The 16798-nt window shown below is 36.9% G+C and overlaps 1 protein-coding gene across 1 annotated transcript in view; it reads right to left on the reverse strand.

The window, feature by feature from the left end:
• Positions 1 to 16798, reverse strand: part of LOC148948579 (glycine receptor subunit alpha-4-like) — a 231573-nt gene that overhangs the window by 89454 nt on the left and 125321 nt on the right. The window contains exon 4 of the mRNA XM_089094970.1: positions 6954 to 7094. Within this exon, the coding sequence (XP_088951096.1) occupies positions 6954 to 7094 (141 nt within the window). The remainder of the gene's footprint in view (positions 1 to 6953; positions 7095 to 16798) is intronic.

Below are 16798 nucleotides of genomic sequence, written 5' to 3' on the forward strand. Positions count from 1 at the left end.
CGTTTAGAGTTTGAATTTTAACAGTTATTTGTATCTACTGAGCTTAAGTTTAAAATGGCCTTTACTTTTCTTTGAAAAACTTATTTTTCGGAAAGTTTTTTCCATTAATGTTTGTTCGTTTTTGACTGCAAAAAGTTTCAATTTTTTATGGCATGGGGGGGGGGGTGCTTACTGTCCGATTATTCTTGACTTTAAAAAACGGATCTAGAACTTTCAATTGAAATCGAATGAGGCTTTTTTCAAAGTCTATACGATTACCTCTTTGATAAAAACCTTATATATGAACAGTTGACAGCTTGCATAAGTTATGGACAGCGATTGACAACAATGAATGGATTGAAAAAATAGCAAGTCTAATTAACGCAATCTTGTGTTAATTAAGTAAATTACATTACTTTAGACTACTTTAGGGAGGGGGGTGCCCCCATCGCCTGGATCCACCACTGCTTTGCACTCTCTGAAGTTTATACGCCACTGCCTTACACTTTCCTTGCTAGGGAGGAGAGCAGATACCTAATAGGTGTGTGTTAATACCAAAACATTCTAACTCTCATTGGGCCTTCAGGTATAAACAGAATAAGTTCAAAGGATGGGGTGGGGAAAAAAAGCGTGGGGGGGTTATTTGCCCTTCGATCAATTTTTACTGTTAAGAGCTGGACTAGAACTTCCAATTTCCAATCAAATGAGCCCTCTCTGACGTTTATGCGAGAATTACTTCCTGCCCCTGGGCCCTGGGAGCTTTTGTCGACCCCAGAGTTTTGTTACTTAAACTTTCAACTATTTTTAACAAAATGGTATTTTTAACTCTTGCATATAAAGCAGCTCTGGGGGGAAAGTAATAAAAAATGTTGAAGCTATATAAGATTTATTCATTTATTTATGTTCGCACCGGTTATCTTTATGTTTGTAAGATAGTTAATTTTAATTTATGTTCGTTCGGGGTTTTGTTTATTCTTTAACAGTAATTTCTGGTCCTCTTGAGTTTTAACTATAATAGGAATTAATTTCTGTTGGTCCTGAGTTCAATATGGCTCTTTACTCTTCTTAGAAAACTTATTTTTATGTAAGGTTTTTTTTTAATTAATAATAATAAAACATTGAAGCCTTATGACCTTTGCTATAGACAGCTTAATTACATGCCTAGAAAATAAAATTTTTATCTGATGCGTTAAGGGTGTGGAGAAGGGGGGGGGCCTAGTTGCCCTCCAATCTCTTTTGACTCTTAAAAAGTGAACAAGAACTTTCAGTTTCCAATCAAATGAGCCCTCTCTAAAGTTTTTACGAGCATCCCTTCTATAAGAAATAATATGAAGGATTCAGAGAATCCTTAAATTACAACCCTTGCCCTGAGGGCTGTGGGATTCTTGTCATCCTCAAAGACCTAATTTTCAGAACTTAAAACTACGTTTAATAAAATGGCTGTCTCAAAATTTTGATTTGATGTGCTTGGGGAAAAGGTGGGCGTCAGAGGGGGGTTAGTTGCCCACAAATTACTTTCGACTATTAAAAAGGGCACTAGCCCTTTGAATTTCCAATTGAATGAGCCTTTTTTGAAGTTTCTACGACACCACCTTATATAAAAACCTTATATACCCCAGGGTATAACTTAAAACCCTTGCCTTGAGGGTTGAGGAGTGTCCTCCTCAAAAATATATTTTCTATCTGTAAATCAACTACACTGAACAAAATGGCCATCTCAAAATTTGATTGGATGTGTTTGGGGGAATGATGGGCTTAGGGGAGAGGGGGCTAGTTGCCCTCGAATCACTTTCGACTATCAAAAAGGGCACTAGCCCTTTGAATTTCTAATCGAATGAGCCTTTTTTGAAGTTTCTACGACAACGCCTTCTATAAAAACCATATATGCCCCCAGGGCATAACTTAAAACCCTTGCCTTGAGGGTTGAGGATTATCCTCCTCAAAAACATATTTTCTATCTGAAAATCAACTACGCTGAACAAAACGGCTATCTCAAAATTTTGATTGGATATGTTTGGGGGAGTGATGGGCGTGGGAGGGGGCTAGTTGCCCTCGAATCATTTTCGACTAATAAAAAGGGCACTATCCCTTTGAATTTCCAATCGAATGAGCCTTTTTTGAAGTTTCTACGACAACGCCTTCTATAAAAACCTTATATGACCCCAGGGCATTACTTAAAACCATTGCCCTAAGGGTTGTGGGGGAGTGTCCTCCTCAAAACTTATTTTCTATCTGTAAATCAACTACACTGAACAAAATGGCTATCTCAAAATTTTGATTGGATGTGTTTGGGGGAATGATGGGCTTAGGGGGGAGGGGGCTAGTTGCCCTCCAATCATTTTCGACTATCAAAAAGGGCACTAGCCCTTTGAATTTCTAATCGAATGAGACTTTTTTGAAGTTTCTATGACAACGCCTTCTATAAAAACCTTATAAGCCCCCAGGGCATAACTTAAAACCCTTGCCTTGAGGGTTGTGGGGGAGTGTCCTTCTCAAAAACATATTTTCTATCTGGAAATCAACTACCCTGAACAAAATGGCTATCTCAAAATTTTGAGTGTTTGGGGGAATGATGGGCGTTGGGGAGGGGGCTAGTTGTCCTCCAATCATTTTAGACTATTAAAAAGGGCACTGGAACTCTTGATTTCCAATCGAATGAGCCCCGTTTGAAGTTTCTACGACGACCCCTTCCGTATGATGTGCCTCTGGGACAAAAACAAATAAATAATAAATAAATAATAAAACATTGGAGCCGTATGGCCTCACGGCAAACGCTACAGGCACCGCTACAGCGTTGCCTCTGAAATGGTGGGCATGGAAGGGGTTTTGCTGCCCCTCAATCCCTTTCGACAACTAAAAAGGGCTCAAGCCCTTTCAATTTCAAATCCAATGAGTCTTTTTTGAAGTTTCTAACAAAAATAGTTATCTCAATAGCCACAATTAAAATTTTTAGATAGCCATTTTGTTCAACATAGTTGAAAGTTTTGGAAATTAGGTCTTTGAGGATGACAACCACCCAAAGCTTCTCAGGGTGAGGGTTGTAAGGTATGCCCTGGGGGTATATAAGGTTTTTTATAGAAAGTGTTTTCGTAGAAACTTCAAAAAGGGCTCATTCGATAAGAAATTGAAAGGGCAAGTGCCCTTTTTAATAGTCGAAAGTCATTGGAGAGCAACTAACCACCCTCTCGCACCAACTATTTCCCCAAACACATCCAATCAAAATTTGGAGGTAGATATTTTGTTCAACGTAGTTGAAAATTCTGGAAATGATTTCTTTGAGGATGAAACTCCCCCTACAACCCTCAGGGCAAGGGTTGTAGGTTATGCGCTGGGGGCTTTTAAGGTTTTATATAGAAAACATTGCCCTAGAACTTCAAAAAGGGCTAATTTGATTGGAAGTTTAAAGAGTTAGTGGCCTTTTCAATAGTTGAAAGTAATTACAGGGCAAGTAACCTCCCTTTCACGCCCACCATTCCCAAAACAAATGCAATCAAAATTTTGAGGCATTCATTTTGTTCAACGTAGTTGAAAGTTCTTTAAATTAGATCTTTTAGGATGATAACCCCCACAGCTCTCAGGGCAAGGGTTTTAAGTTATGCCCTGGAGGCATATAAGGTTTTTATAGAACGTGTTATCGTAGAGATTTCAAAAAGGACTCCTTTGATTAGAAATTGAAAGGGCTAGTGCCCTCTTTAATAGTCGAAAGTGATCGGAGAGCAACAAACACCCTTCCCTCGCCCACCATTTTCCCAAACACATTCTATAAAAATTTTGTGATAGCCATTTTGTTCCAGGTAGATGAAAAATTTTGAAATTAGGTTCTTGAGGATGACAACCCCCTCCCCCCATAACAGCCTTCAATATAACGGTTGTAAGGTATTCCAAGGGGCATATAAGTTTTTTTTTTTTTTTTTTTTTTTTTCTTATAGAAAATGTTGTCGCAGAAACTTCAAAAAAGACTCATTCAATTGAAAAATGGAAAGGGCTAGTGCCCTTTTTAATAGGCTAGTCGAAACTGATTGGAGGAAAACTAGCCACCCTCTCACGCCCACTATTTCCCCAAACACATCAAATCAAAATTTTTAGACAGCCATTTTTTTCTACGTAGTTGAAAATTCCGGAAATCATTCAATTGAGAATTGAGAGGGCTAGTGCCCTTATTTATAGTCAAAAGCGATCGGATGGCGAATACCCCCCCCCCAATACCCATCATTTCCCCAAACACTTCCGATCAACATTTTGATATAACATTTATATATTTTGATTTTTATATATTTTGTTGAACGTAGTTGAAGGGTCTGGAAATTATTTTTTTGAGTTTGACAACCCCCCACAGCCCCAAGGGCTAAGGTTGTAAGTTATGTCCTGGGGCATATAATTGGCTATAGAAAGTATTGTCGTAAAAACTTCAAAAAGGACTCTTTCGTTTGGAAATAGTGAGGACTATTGCCCTTTTTAATAGTCGAAAGCAATCAAAGGGAGAATCCCCCCCCACGCCCATCATTTCCCCAAACATTTCCGATCAAAATTTGATATGACAATTTTGTTCAACGTAGTTGAAGGGTCTGGAAATTATGTCTTTAAGGATGACAACCCTCCCCTCATAGCCCTCAGTACAAGGATCGTAAGTTGTGCTTCAAAAGAGTCTCATTTGATTGGAAATTGAGGACTAGTGCCTTTTTTATCTGTCGAAAGTGATCAGAGTGCAAATGTCTCCCTCCACGCCTAACATTTCCCCAAACACTTCCAATCAAAATGTTGATATATCCATTTTTTTCAACCTATCAGAAAGGTCTGGAAATTATGTCTTTGAGGGCAACAAATATCCCATCCCTCAGGGCAAGGGTTGTAAGTTATGCCCTGTGGACATATAGGGGTTTTATAGAAAGTGCGGTCATATAAACTTCAAAGGGGACTCATTGGATTGGTGATCAGACGCTCTAGTGCTCTTTTTAATGGATTGGTAATCAGACACTCTAGTGCTCTTTTTAAGAGTCTACGTGATCAGAGGGCAGCTACCCTCTCCCCCTTACGCACACCTCATATTGTCCCGAAATGCGTCTAGTAGAAATTTTCAAATAACCATTCTATTCAAAACAGTCTAAATGTGACAAAACAAGGCTTTTGGGGTTGAAACAAACCCCAGATATTAGGGGCAAGGGTTGTAAGTTATGCCCAGGGGGTGTTAAAAGTTCTTATGGAAAGGATGGTTGTTTAAATGCAGAAGAGGCTAAGTCGTTCTCCCTGAAAAACACTATGTCAGTATAAAACGAAAAGAAATTAATCAAAAAAACATTTTGCACAAAATAAGTTTTTCAAAAAAAGTGAAAAACTCCATTAAACCAAAAATAAACAAAAATAGATTCAAATAATCTACCAAGCATACAACCACCACAAATCAGTATCAATAAATAAATGAAACCAAAAACAAACAGAAATTAAAATAAGTCAAACTCAAAACGAGCAGAAATTAATCTGAGTAGGGTTTTAAACCCTATGCTTTCTAAAAGCCAGAATATAATTTGTACTTTACTGAAAAATTCTTTTAAATGTTTTCACTTTCATAACTTTAAGAAATCAAAAATTAATTAATATTTTAAGGAATAAATATCGGCATATGTATATTAAACTGACAATGTACATTTTGTCAGTAAATTCATTTGATTTTTTTTCAGTAAAGTACAAATTACATTCTGGCTTTTAGAAAGCATAGAGTTTAGAACCCTATTCAGATTAATTTCTGCTCGTTTTGAGTTTGACTTATTTTAATTTCTGTTTGTTTTGGGTTTCATTTATTTATTGATAATAATTTGTGGTGGTTGTATGCTTGGTAGATTACTTGATTCTATTTTGTTTCATTTATGGTTTAATGGAGTTCTTTACATTTTTTTGAAAAACTTATTTTGTGCAAAAATTTTTTTGATTTATTGACTTAAAGTAATAAAGCTACAGCAAAATAGATTAGCTCGGGAAGCATATGAAGAATTACTAAGCATCAGGAGCCAGACGCTATGAGTATTGCGCACTGATAAAGCTGTTTCAGGGGGTATGTCTTTTGTGTTTGTGGAATGATGGTATGGGTCTAAAAGAAGAAATCGCAGTTCTCTTGGGAATGATTAAAAATGGCGGCGTGAACTAGGTCTATCAAAGAGTTTAGCATTATATAGGCAAGTTGAACCTGGACATGGAGTAGAAGCACAGCTTAATCTGTATTTTCAGGTTAAATTTACAAAGATATTGATCCAGAAGAGAGCAAACTGTCTGTTAGTGGGGGGGGGAAGTAACAGTTGGAACTTTAAGAGAAGTATGACAGAAGACAAATTTTCCACTCTGCTATGCAGAGGAGGATGGCTTAGGTAATTCTCTTTTGAGGTGTCGCGAGATATCTTAAATTAGGGTCAATGGGCTGGAGGAAAATTTTAAATAGCTACTTTTTGGCATTCTTAAATAAGCGACTTCACAAACGCTTGTTATGGTGGAAAATTGTTGATGGCGAGGAGGCGAGGCGCAAACGACGTAATTAGAAGTACATAGTGTTATGTTTCGAGTTTAAAGCCTTTGTAAATATATGTATGTAATTATGGCTTTTGTATATTGCCCTCGAGTCTTCCAACACAAATTACATTGCTTTTATTATTATAGGATTGTGTAAGCTTCCAATTAACTAAATCAAACAATTGAATTTCACTTTTACGGTTCTTGGCACTTCAAGTAGCAGGTATCGAAAAAAAGGAATATCGCTAAATCAGAACATCATTTTTTGATAATCGAAGTAAATTTTTCTTTTAACAGTAGGCAATGATGTCTGACTAAAGTCTCAAGAACTTTAGAAGCTTATTTGGAGTTTTTTTTTTATTTTTAGCTTTCTAGCGAAACATGGTGTAGCTTCCCATTATTTGTTTTTTACATGCTATATATCATGCAATGAAATGTTGAATGCATAAAAAACATCTACAAATGTAAAGCAAACTTACCTCGCCATCGGAACCTATCGGGGCATAAAGTTGTTGAATTTTCTATTAAATATGCATTTAAAGATGAAAGACTCGGAGTTTTGCGTAATGTAGCTTCGTCATTGCTCCATTGATACACCATTCGATCTCTTTCATAAGAAACTAAAAAGAAGAAATTACAAAGACTTTGTTAGTTAATGTGAATTTCTGCATACAATATTTTGACAAAAGGTCAAGGCTCCTCAAGTGTAAAATTTTTACTTAGCAAAACTGCGTCCTTGAGGCTAATTTATACATTTAATTTGTTTTACTTAACCTTTATTCCTATTGAATGCAGTATTTTCCTCGTGTGCATCAAAAGAGAATCTAAAACTTTTGACACTGCCTTCAAAAAACTACGTCATTATTACTGTTTTTGATTTATTTTCATCCTTACACCGTTTGTCATGAAGGACAAACTAGATAAAATCAAATAATTATATTAGCAATAATTTAAAATATTGGTATTTTACATGTTAGTAAATGAGTTGTCACTACCATATTTGGATGTTTTGTTTCATTTCATGAATCATGGGCTGATATGTCAATGTTTTCTTTATAATTATTTCTGTTTTCATAGGTGCTTCGCATCGCAGATTAATTTGAGTAGGTTAATTTTCTCTGCATTTTCATAGGTTTTTCGCATCCTAGTTTAATTTGTCTTCCTTTTAAAGACAATTTAACATTCGAAACCAAAGTATGACACGTTAAAATCAAGGTGTTCAATATAAAAGTATAATAAGGACAACAGTTACGACGATAATAATAATATTTTTTATTACTTTAAAAGCCCTTTGGCCATGGCAATACAAAACGAAAATGCCATTCTAAGTAATTCCAACACCGTAAATCAAACTACAGAAAACAATTTGTGTGCTTAATTTCCAGCCTGCAAAACCAACCTAATCCTTTAATACTTCGGCTGTGATAATTAAAAGTGAGACATATGCCATTTTTGTAACTTTTCAGGAGAGGCATAAAAACAGAAAAAAAGTTTCTTGGCTGGGGCCGTCTGAAGGATGGCACTAGTGAAGATATAAGGAACATCTTCTAAACCAAATTTTTATGCTCTTTTCACTGGTCTAAATTAAATTTAAAATTTTTGAGTGAATTCAAAGTTATTCGATTTAACGGCATATGTCTCCTTTTCCTTGACAAAAAAGGAGACAAACGCCAGATCTTCCTGTTTTAAGTCCATAAGATAATCCTCTTCTGTCATTTTAAATGGCAACAAGACCTGAAGGAATCTGTACATTTTGTTCGCACTGTCAGTAGAGCCACCCCCGAAACTCATTTTGATATTTAATTTACCTTTGACCCCCGTTCAGTTGAAGTGCAAGAGACTTGATCCAGCCCTTTTTTTTTGCACTAGCTTCTCTTTTTCTTTCCCTTGGTTCATTCCAAAATCTATTGCAATAACCGGCCGGAATGTGGATATTTTTGTTCCTTCTGTTGGACTGGGCGTATATGAACCTCCTTTTGGTATCCAATTTTCTAAGACCATCGTTTCATCAAAGTACTTTAAAACTCAACCTCTACTGACTCTACCTATTCATAGTCACTTCTTTCTCACTTTGTACTCACGAATTCCAAATAGTATAAATGCTTTACTCAGATAATACAAAAGAAAAAATAAGGAACTCAATCATTGGCACAAATTCTTGAAAGAACTTCGAATGATACAAAAGTAAAATATAAGAGACAAAATAACTACAAAATCTCTTTGGAACACTGAAAGATTTACCTGCGCAAGTCGCACAAAAGTGATGATATTTAAATAATGACGAAACAATTTTACACTTTGTTGTATTCCACAACGAAAAAAGTTGTTGTAATTAGTGCAGAATTCTATTTAGGCCACTTTTATTTGAATCTACAAGAAGAAATGAATAATAAAGTAGCTTTTTTTGGCTGTTGTTTAAACATCATTACTTTGGCATCCTTCAAAACACGTGGTTAGATCAGATGACCCTTTATTTACTGGCAAGTCAAGCCAAAATTGCTTTTTCTTCTAATCAGAAAAGTGTGGGAATAGTCTTTGAATTCCTTTTTTTCTTTGGAAATCCCTCTTGGACCCTTGACGTTCTTTGGCAAATCTTTCATGCGCTTCGGTTTCTGTTTCAGGAAATCAAAACGTTGTAAAATGTCGTTGAAATCGTAGCTGTAGAGTAGGTGTTTCTGACACCTTTGAAAAATAGCCTGCAAAATCCTCTTAAGCACGACCTAATCCTTTTCGCAGCCCTTTTAGTTGACTTATCATTTTTCCAAATGAAAAAATATGTTTTGACCAGAACCTTTACATGAGTGTTTCTCCTGTAATTTTGCATCAGGATTACTAGATCCTTCAAATCCTCGACAGCAGCCTTATTTCTTATCTTCTTTCCGATGCAGCCATGGATAGCGTCTGCCGTCATTTGTCTGTGACCCTTAGTAAGGTACTTCAAACTGATGGTGTTGGGTCTCCAACTCTGATTCACGATGCAAACAAGTGCACTAAACAGAATGCAATTTTGTTTCGGGCCGAGAAATAGTCACACCACACAAAATTCTTTCGCTTCTTGGATTACAGTATAATGCGCTCAAGGATATAGCTGAGGCCACATCATCAGCAGTTTTGCTGTATATGGCTTCATGCCAAATCATGCAATATGCGATCTCGGGTGCACTCTTTCCTGATTTTAAAGGAGAAAAAGTCTCATTGAAGACTACTAGACGGCTAATGTAGTGTCACTCCTTGATTTTTGGTATACTACTAACATCGAGCATGAACTAAACAGTGAATTCTTTTGGTAAATATTTCACATTTGGACTGTATTTTCGACGATAATGTGGCTGGCATGGTCTGAAGGACTCAATATGCTTAATTATAAGCTCTTTATTTACTGTCTCTTTGCTGTTGCTTTGTCTACCACGTCTCTATTGACCGGAAAAGTAAAAGACTCATTGACAATCTTCTCCCACATTCTCTCAACCCACTTCTTGCTCTTAAATCCCAGTGTCCAAATAAATGTGTTTTGGTAGACCCTTACATCTAATGGTTCTGTACTGAAATTATTAGTTTACTTTAGAGGTAGAGAAATAGTTATAACTGAGTTTTTTTCGAATTTCAATAGCAAAAAAAACTTTTTTATGTCAAAAATTTTTGACTTTTTAAGAATTTTAGGATTTGAATATCACAATTCATATTTTCCAAGTTTCAATAAATAAAAGTTCAAACAGGGATAAAACCCTTTTAATAGACAGTGATAAATTTCAAAAACAGTGATAAATTTCACTAAAATGCTATATATTTCGGTCACATATGCAGTGACCCTCATCAGTAGTAAAACTCTACTGATTTACTTCAGTTTTACAACTGATGACGGTCTCTGCACATATGAACGAAATATCTAGTATTTTTGTGAAATTTGTCACTGTTTTTTAAATTTATCACTGTCTATTAAAAGGATTTTATCGCTATCTGAACTTTCATTTATCGTCATGGAAAGGCAGTGTGGTCTCCGAAATTATCTAATTCAAATTTCAATATGAGGAAAACATTCTCATACCCCCCCCCTCATTTCTAGATATTTTTAGTAATTAAATGTCACATTTCTTCGAGTAAGGTCTTTCTACTTAATCATTAATTTGTCTTGTTAACAATTTATAATTCTTATTTTTCGAACTTCAACAGCAAAACCCCTTTTATGTCGAAGACTTCGAATTTTAGTAGAAGATTCAGGATTTCAATGTCATATTTCTTCAAGTAAGGTCATTCACCTTCATTTTTTTTCACCTTCAGCTGTCTTTGAATTTAAATTCAAAAATATTTTCGTGTCAAAACTTCCATATTTTAAATAAATTTAAGGGTTTACACATAAAATCTATTCAAGAAAGGCCTTTCCATTTCATCTGTTTTTTGTTATTTAACAGTACTCCTTTCTTTTGAATTTTTATAGCAAACCTCCCCCTTTTCCACGTCTTGTTTTAATGAATTAATGTGATAATTTGGTTTTTGTATTTTCTTTCAAGATTTTTTTTCAAATTGTTTTTATTTTCTGTAATTTTATATTATATTATCTTGCCGTCTTGAAACTGTAAAAAGTCGACATACTACTATTAACACAAAATTGTTAAATTCTCAGGAGTATCCAACACGGATATTTTTTTGTATTTTCAAAATGATGGGGACAACAAACTCACTCAAATAAAAATTGAAGGCCATAATAACTTATGGAAGAAAGTAATCTGAAAACTCATCATAGCTAAATTCAACCCCCTTCAGATCAATAAACTAAACTCGACAAGAGAAAGTCAGCATACGATTACTATAAGAACAAACAATATATTTGCATCATACGATTTATAAAGCTACTTAAAACCACAGTTTGTCACATCACATCAATTTATCACATCATTATCAGATTAAACACTACATACACCACAATTTATTAGATCACACATATCTTAACCTATTCAAAGATCATAGAACTGGTAAACTAAAAAACTACAAAGTCAAAATTAATAAAACGCCATAGTTTATTGCAAAAAGTAATCTCAAAACTTATTATGGTGAAATTCAACCATCTCATCTCAATAAATGGTAGTTGGTAAGAAACAGTCAGAATCCTAATTCGAATAAAAAACCAGGTACACCTAAATAGTAGTGTCCTATCTTGTACCACTGGAGGAGGTACTGGAAGAGAAGGGACCAGAACAAGACATCTAGTACCACAGAACTTACAAGACCTGTCAGACCACTTTCTGGGGCCAGCTACACCAATTTCTGGGCCAACCAGACATGTTTCTGTCTCAATAGATTCTGACGGGACACCATATACGGTGAATTGGATATACTAACTACTGACGGTACATAATTTATTCATAATTAGTACTTGTTACAGATATCAAAAATTTAACTCATTTGCATAAAGGTATCCCGTTTGCATAATTCTGGTGTGAATGATATTAATTGATGATTTGAATAATAGGATGAGACAGAAGACAATAAAATTTTTATTATTTAGTTGGATCGTATGAAATAAAGTTATACAGGAATTAAAATTGTTTATCAATTAAGGTAAGTCTGAGAGGTTGGTAAGTTTAGGGCAACGTGACATAACTTTTAGAATATGACTAGAATAACGTCATTAGTATCAGTCTGTGGAAACGATTAGTGGTGACAAGAAGATCTTGCGACTTGACTTAGCTATACTTCTTGGTTGTGTTTTCTATAATACACAATTGCCAACTGAGGAGTGTGGACGATATAAAATATTCTTTAGCATTGGAGTATGCTAAAAAGTTGAAACTAATAGAGTCGTAGGCGCCAAGAAAAGAGGTTATCTTGTGACTTGACCTAGCTTTACTTCTTGGCTGTGTTCTGTATAATACAAAAGTACCAATGAGGATTGTTTGCAATATAAATATTCCTTCGCATTGGAGTATGCTAAAAAGTGGAAATTAATAAAGTCGCAGTTACCAAAGAAAATATCTCATGACTTGACCTAGCTTTCACTTCTCGGCTGTGGTCGCTATAATACAAAAGTATATAATGAGGGATGTGGGCAATGTAAAATATTCTTAGAAATGAAGTATGTTAAAAAGGTGAAACTAATAAAGTTGTAGATGCCAAGAAAAGAATTTTAATACAGAAATTCAGAACAATCCTTAGAAATCCTTAGAAGGCAACTAGTGAGATGGTTATGGATTTTAACCATCAAGGTCCGCAACCACATATGAACCTTTCCAATCAAAATGTTGGTATATCCATTTTTTTCAACCTATCAGAAAGGTCTGGAAATTATGTCTTTGAGGGCAACAAATCCCCCATCCCTCAGGGCAAGGGTTGTAAGTTATGCCCTGTGGACATATAGGGGTTTTATAGAAAGTGCGGTCATATAGTCTCCTGGATATCCCAGGAGACTCTGTCTGTAATCAAGCTGTACCGGAAGGCCCACTTAACAAAGAATATGCCAGAGTACAGACGACCCAAGGGCCAGCGCAATAGCCTATTGCAGAGTGATAGGAAAACCTCTGTCGACGGGAAAACCAGCGATCTTGATGATGCCTCGAGAAAAGGAGACACTTGCTCCCTCTACAAACACCTCCGCGAGCTGACGGAAGGGAAGACTTCCACCGTGAGTCGTGTTTTTTCTGCTGACGGAAGCATGCCGGATGACGATGCAGGCCAACTCTCTGCCTGGAGCAGTCACTTTTCAACGCTTCTGAATGCCGAGGCCGTTGCTCATCCCGACCCTGATCTGATTGAAGCAGCAATGACCACACCCGAGGCTACTTCCGACCTCATACTGCAACCGTTTACCACCTTTGAGATCCGAAATGCTGTAAAACGGTTAAATAATAATCGATCCCCTGGCGTCTGTGGTATTTCTGCAAAACTCCTCAAGCACGGTGGTGCAGCGATGATTCTGTGGCTCCAGATAATCGTCTCAGCTTTATGGACGACGGAAAGCATACCGAATGACTGGCGTGCTGGCATCATATTGCCGCTCTGGAAACGTAAGGGCAGCCGTCAAATCTGCTCCAACTATCGTGGGATCACGCTTCTCTCCGTTCCTGGTAAACTCTTCGCCATGTCACTCCTGGACAGGTGTTCCATCTTTTTGCGTAGAAAGAGAAGAGTCCAGCAAGCCGGATTCATGCCCGGCAGGTCGACGACGGAGCAAATGTTTACTATGCGCCAGTTGATCGAGAAGACGTGGGAGCTCCACCAAAAAGCGTACATCGCATTCGTGGACTTTAAGGCTGCCTTCGATTCTGTTGATCGCCGTTCACTTTGGCTGATACTAAGAACTACGGGTCTACCCAAGAAATATTGCTCACTCTTTGAAAAGCTGTATGAGGATACGGAAAGCTGCGTGCAAGTCAATGGAAGACGCAGTCCCACATTCCCGGTGAAGACTGGCGTCCGCCAAGGTTGTGCCGCCGCTCCCGAGCTTTTCAACTGTGTCATAGACCATGTTATGGCCAGCACGATGAATCGCCTTCAATTCGGTCTTCAGTTCGGAGACCGGGTACTCTCTGATGCTGACTTCGCCGACGACATAGCGCTATTTGCGAGCACCGTCGATAAGATGACCATAGCTCTCCAGGTGCTCTCAGAAGAAACCTCGAAAGTTGGACTGAAGATCAACTGGCTGAAAACCAAAGTTATGCTCCTTGAGCCCCCCACGTCCCGTTCTACTGTAAAGGAAGTCAACATCGGAAGCAACCGAGTAGATGTGGTTGAAGACTTCACTTACCTGGGATCTATTCTGTCGAATGATGGCTTGATCACAAAAGAGCTTACATCTCAAATTGCCAAGGCTTCAGCACTTGTTGGGAGGCTTAGCAGCATCTGGCGAAAGCCAAACATAAGCCGATTTACCAAAATGCGCATCTACAATGCGTCAGTCAGCACCGTCCTGCTGTATGGAGCGGAGACGTGGCCAGCTGCCAAATATATCCTCAGCGCCGTCGATGTCGCTCAGACGAAACATCTTTGAAGAATCGAAAGACTTCACTGGACTGACCTCGTTAGCAACCAGACTCTCCTATCACGTACGGCTCAAACTCCTTTCTCACCGCAGCTCTCCCAGATTAGTGTGTGGTGGTACGGTCACCTTCTTTGCATGCCATGTGACGCCCCAGCACGGGTCACTTTTTAATTTGATCCCTCCTTAAACGTACGGCAACGACCCAGAGTACGCCCACACACTAGGTGGAAAGACAAAGCCAATGAATTCCTGCCCACATCCCGGTGGAAGAAGCTGCGATCCTGGCAAGCGATAGATCAACCTGGAGGCGCCTAATCTCATCGTTCTCTACGCCGAAACCTCGGCAGGAGCCTTAAGTCAAGTAAGTAAGTCAAGCGGTCATATAAACTTCAAAGGGGACTCATTGGATTGGTGATCAGACGCTCTAGTGCTCTTTTTAGTGGATTGGTAATCTGACACTCTAGTGCTCTTTTTAAGAGTCAAAGTGATCAGAGGCCAGCTACCCTCTCCCCCCTAAACACACGTCATATTGTCCCGAAATGCGTCTTGTAGAAATTTTCAAATAACCATTCTATTCAAAACAGTCTAAATGTGACAAAACAAGGCTTTTGGGGTTGAAACAAACCCCAGATATTAGGGGCAAGGGTTGTAAGTTATGCCCAGAGGGTGTTAAAGGTTCTTATGGAAAGGATGGTTGTTTAAATGCAGAAGAGGCTCAGTCTTTCTCCCTGAAAAACACTATGTCAGTATAAAACGAAAAGAAATTAATCAAAAAAACGTTTTGCACAAAATAAGTTTTTCAAAAAAGTGAAGAACTCCATTAAACCAAAAATAAACAAAAATAGAAACAAATAATCTATCAAGCATACAACTACCACAAATCAGTATCAATAAATAAATGAAACCAAAAACAAACAGAAATTAAAATAAGTCAAACTCAAAACGAGCAGAGATCAATCTGAGTAGGGTTATAAACCCTATGCTTTCTAAAAGCCAGAATATAATCTGTATTTTACTGAAAAATTCTTTTAAATGTTTTCACTTTCATAACTTTAAGAAATCAAAAATTAATTAATGTTTTAATGAATAAATATCAGCATGTGTATATTCAACTAACAATGCACATTTTTTCAGTAAATTCATTTGATTTTTTTTCAGTAAAGTACAAATTATATTCTGGCTTTTAGAAAGCATAGGGTTTAGAACCCTAGTCAGATTAATTTCTGCTCGTTTTGAGTTTGACTTATTTTAATCTCTGTTTTTTTGGGTTTCATTTATTTATTGATACTAATTTGTGGTGGTTGTATGCTTGGTAGATTACTTGATTCTATTTTGTTTCATTTATGGTTTAATGGAGTTCTTTACATTTTTTTGAAAAACTTATTTCGTGCAAAAAGTTTTTTGGATTTATTGAATTAAAGTAATAAAACTACAACAAAATAGATTAGTTCGGGAAGCATATGAAGAATTACTAAGCATCAGGAGCCAGACGCTATGGGTATTGCGCACTGATAAAGCTGTTTCAGGGAGTATGTCTTTTCTGTTTGTGGAATGATGGTATGGGTCTAAAAGAAGAAATCGCAGATCTCTTGGGAATTATTAAAAATGGTGGTGTGAACTAGGTCTATCAAAGAGTTTAGCATTAAATAGGCAAGTTGAACCTGGACATGGAGTAGAAGCACAGCTTAATCTGTATTTTCAAGTTAAATTTACAAAGATATTGATCCAGATGAGAGCAAACTGTCTGTTAGTGGGGGGAAGTAACTATTGGAACTTTAAGAGAAGTATGACAGAAGAAAAATTTTCCGCTCTGCTATGCAGAGGAGGATGGCTTAGGTCATTCTCTTTTGAGGTGTCCTAACCAATGAACCTAAACACCAATGACCTCATTATCCAAGGGGCCCCCTCTTCCCAACCTCCAAGAACCTCCCCAAAACCTCAAAGAACCTCCCCCAAACCCCCAACTTCCCCTTAGCTTTTTGGGCCCTACCCTATTGTTTTATATACGTTTTTAGAAGTTTAATGTTTTTATCTTCTTTTTTATTTTTTATATCTTATTTAAAATGGAAAGTTTTTCAACTTTCTTTTACATGTCTAAAATCCCATGAAATATACTTAAAACAAAATATTTCACATTTAATGTTTTCGTAATACAAAATGGGAATGGTATGGATATGTTAGTCGGGACTTTTACTATCAGAATAATAATGTTTGTAGTAGCACTTTTTTCTGACTTGGAATTTTTGGGACTTCACGTATCTTAAAATGACATGAAGTATGCTTGCGGCTGTACCAATGATACTCTATGGCTGCTCATCGACATTACGTGACTGTACCATTGGTACTCTA

The sequence above is a fragment of the Artemia sp. Qi Xiang Cuo genome, chromosome 9 (assembly GCF_049724085.1).
Source record: "Artemia sp. Qi Xiang Cuo chromosome 9, ASM4972408v1, whole genome shotgun sequence".
NCBI lineage: Eukaryota > Metazoa > Arthropoda > Branchiopoda > Anostraca > Artemiidae > Artemia > Artemia sp. Qi Xiang Cuo.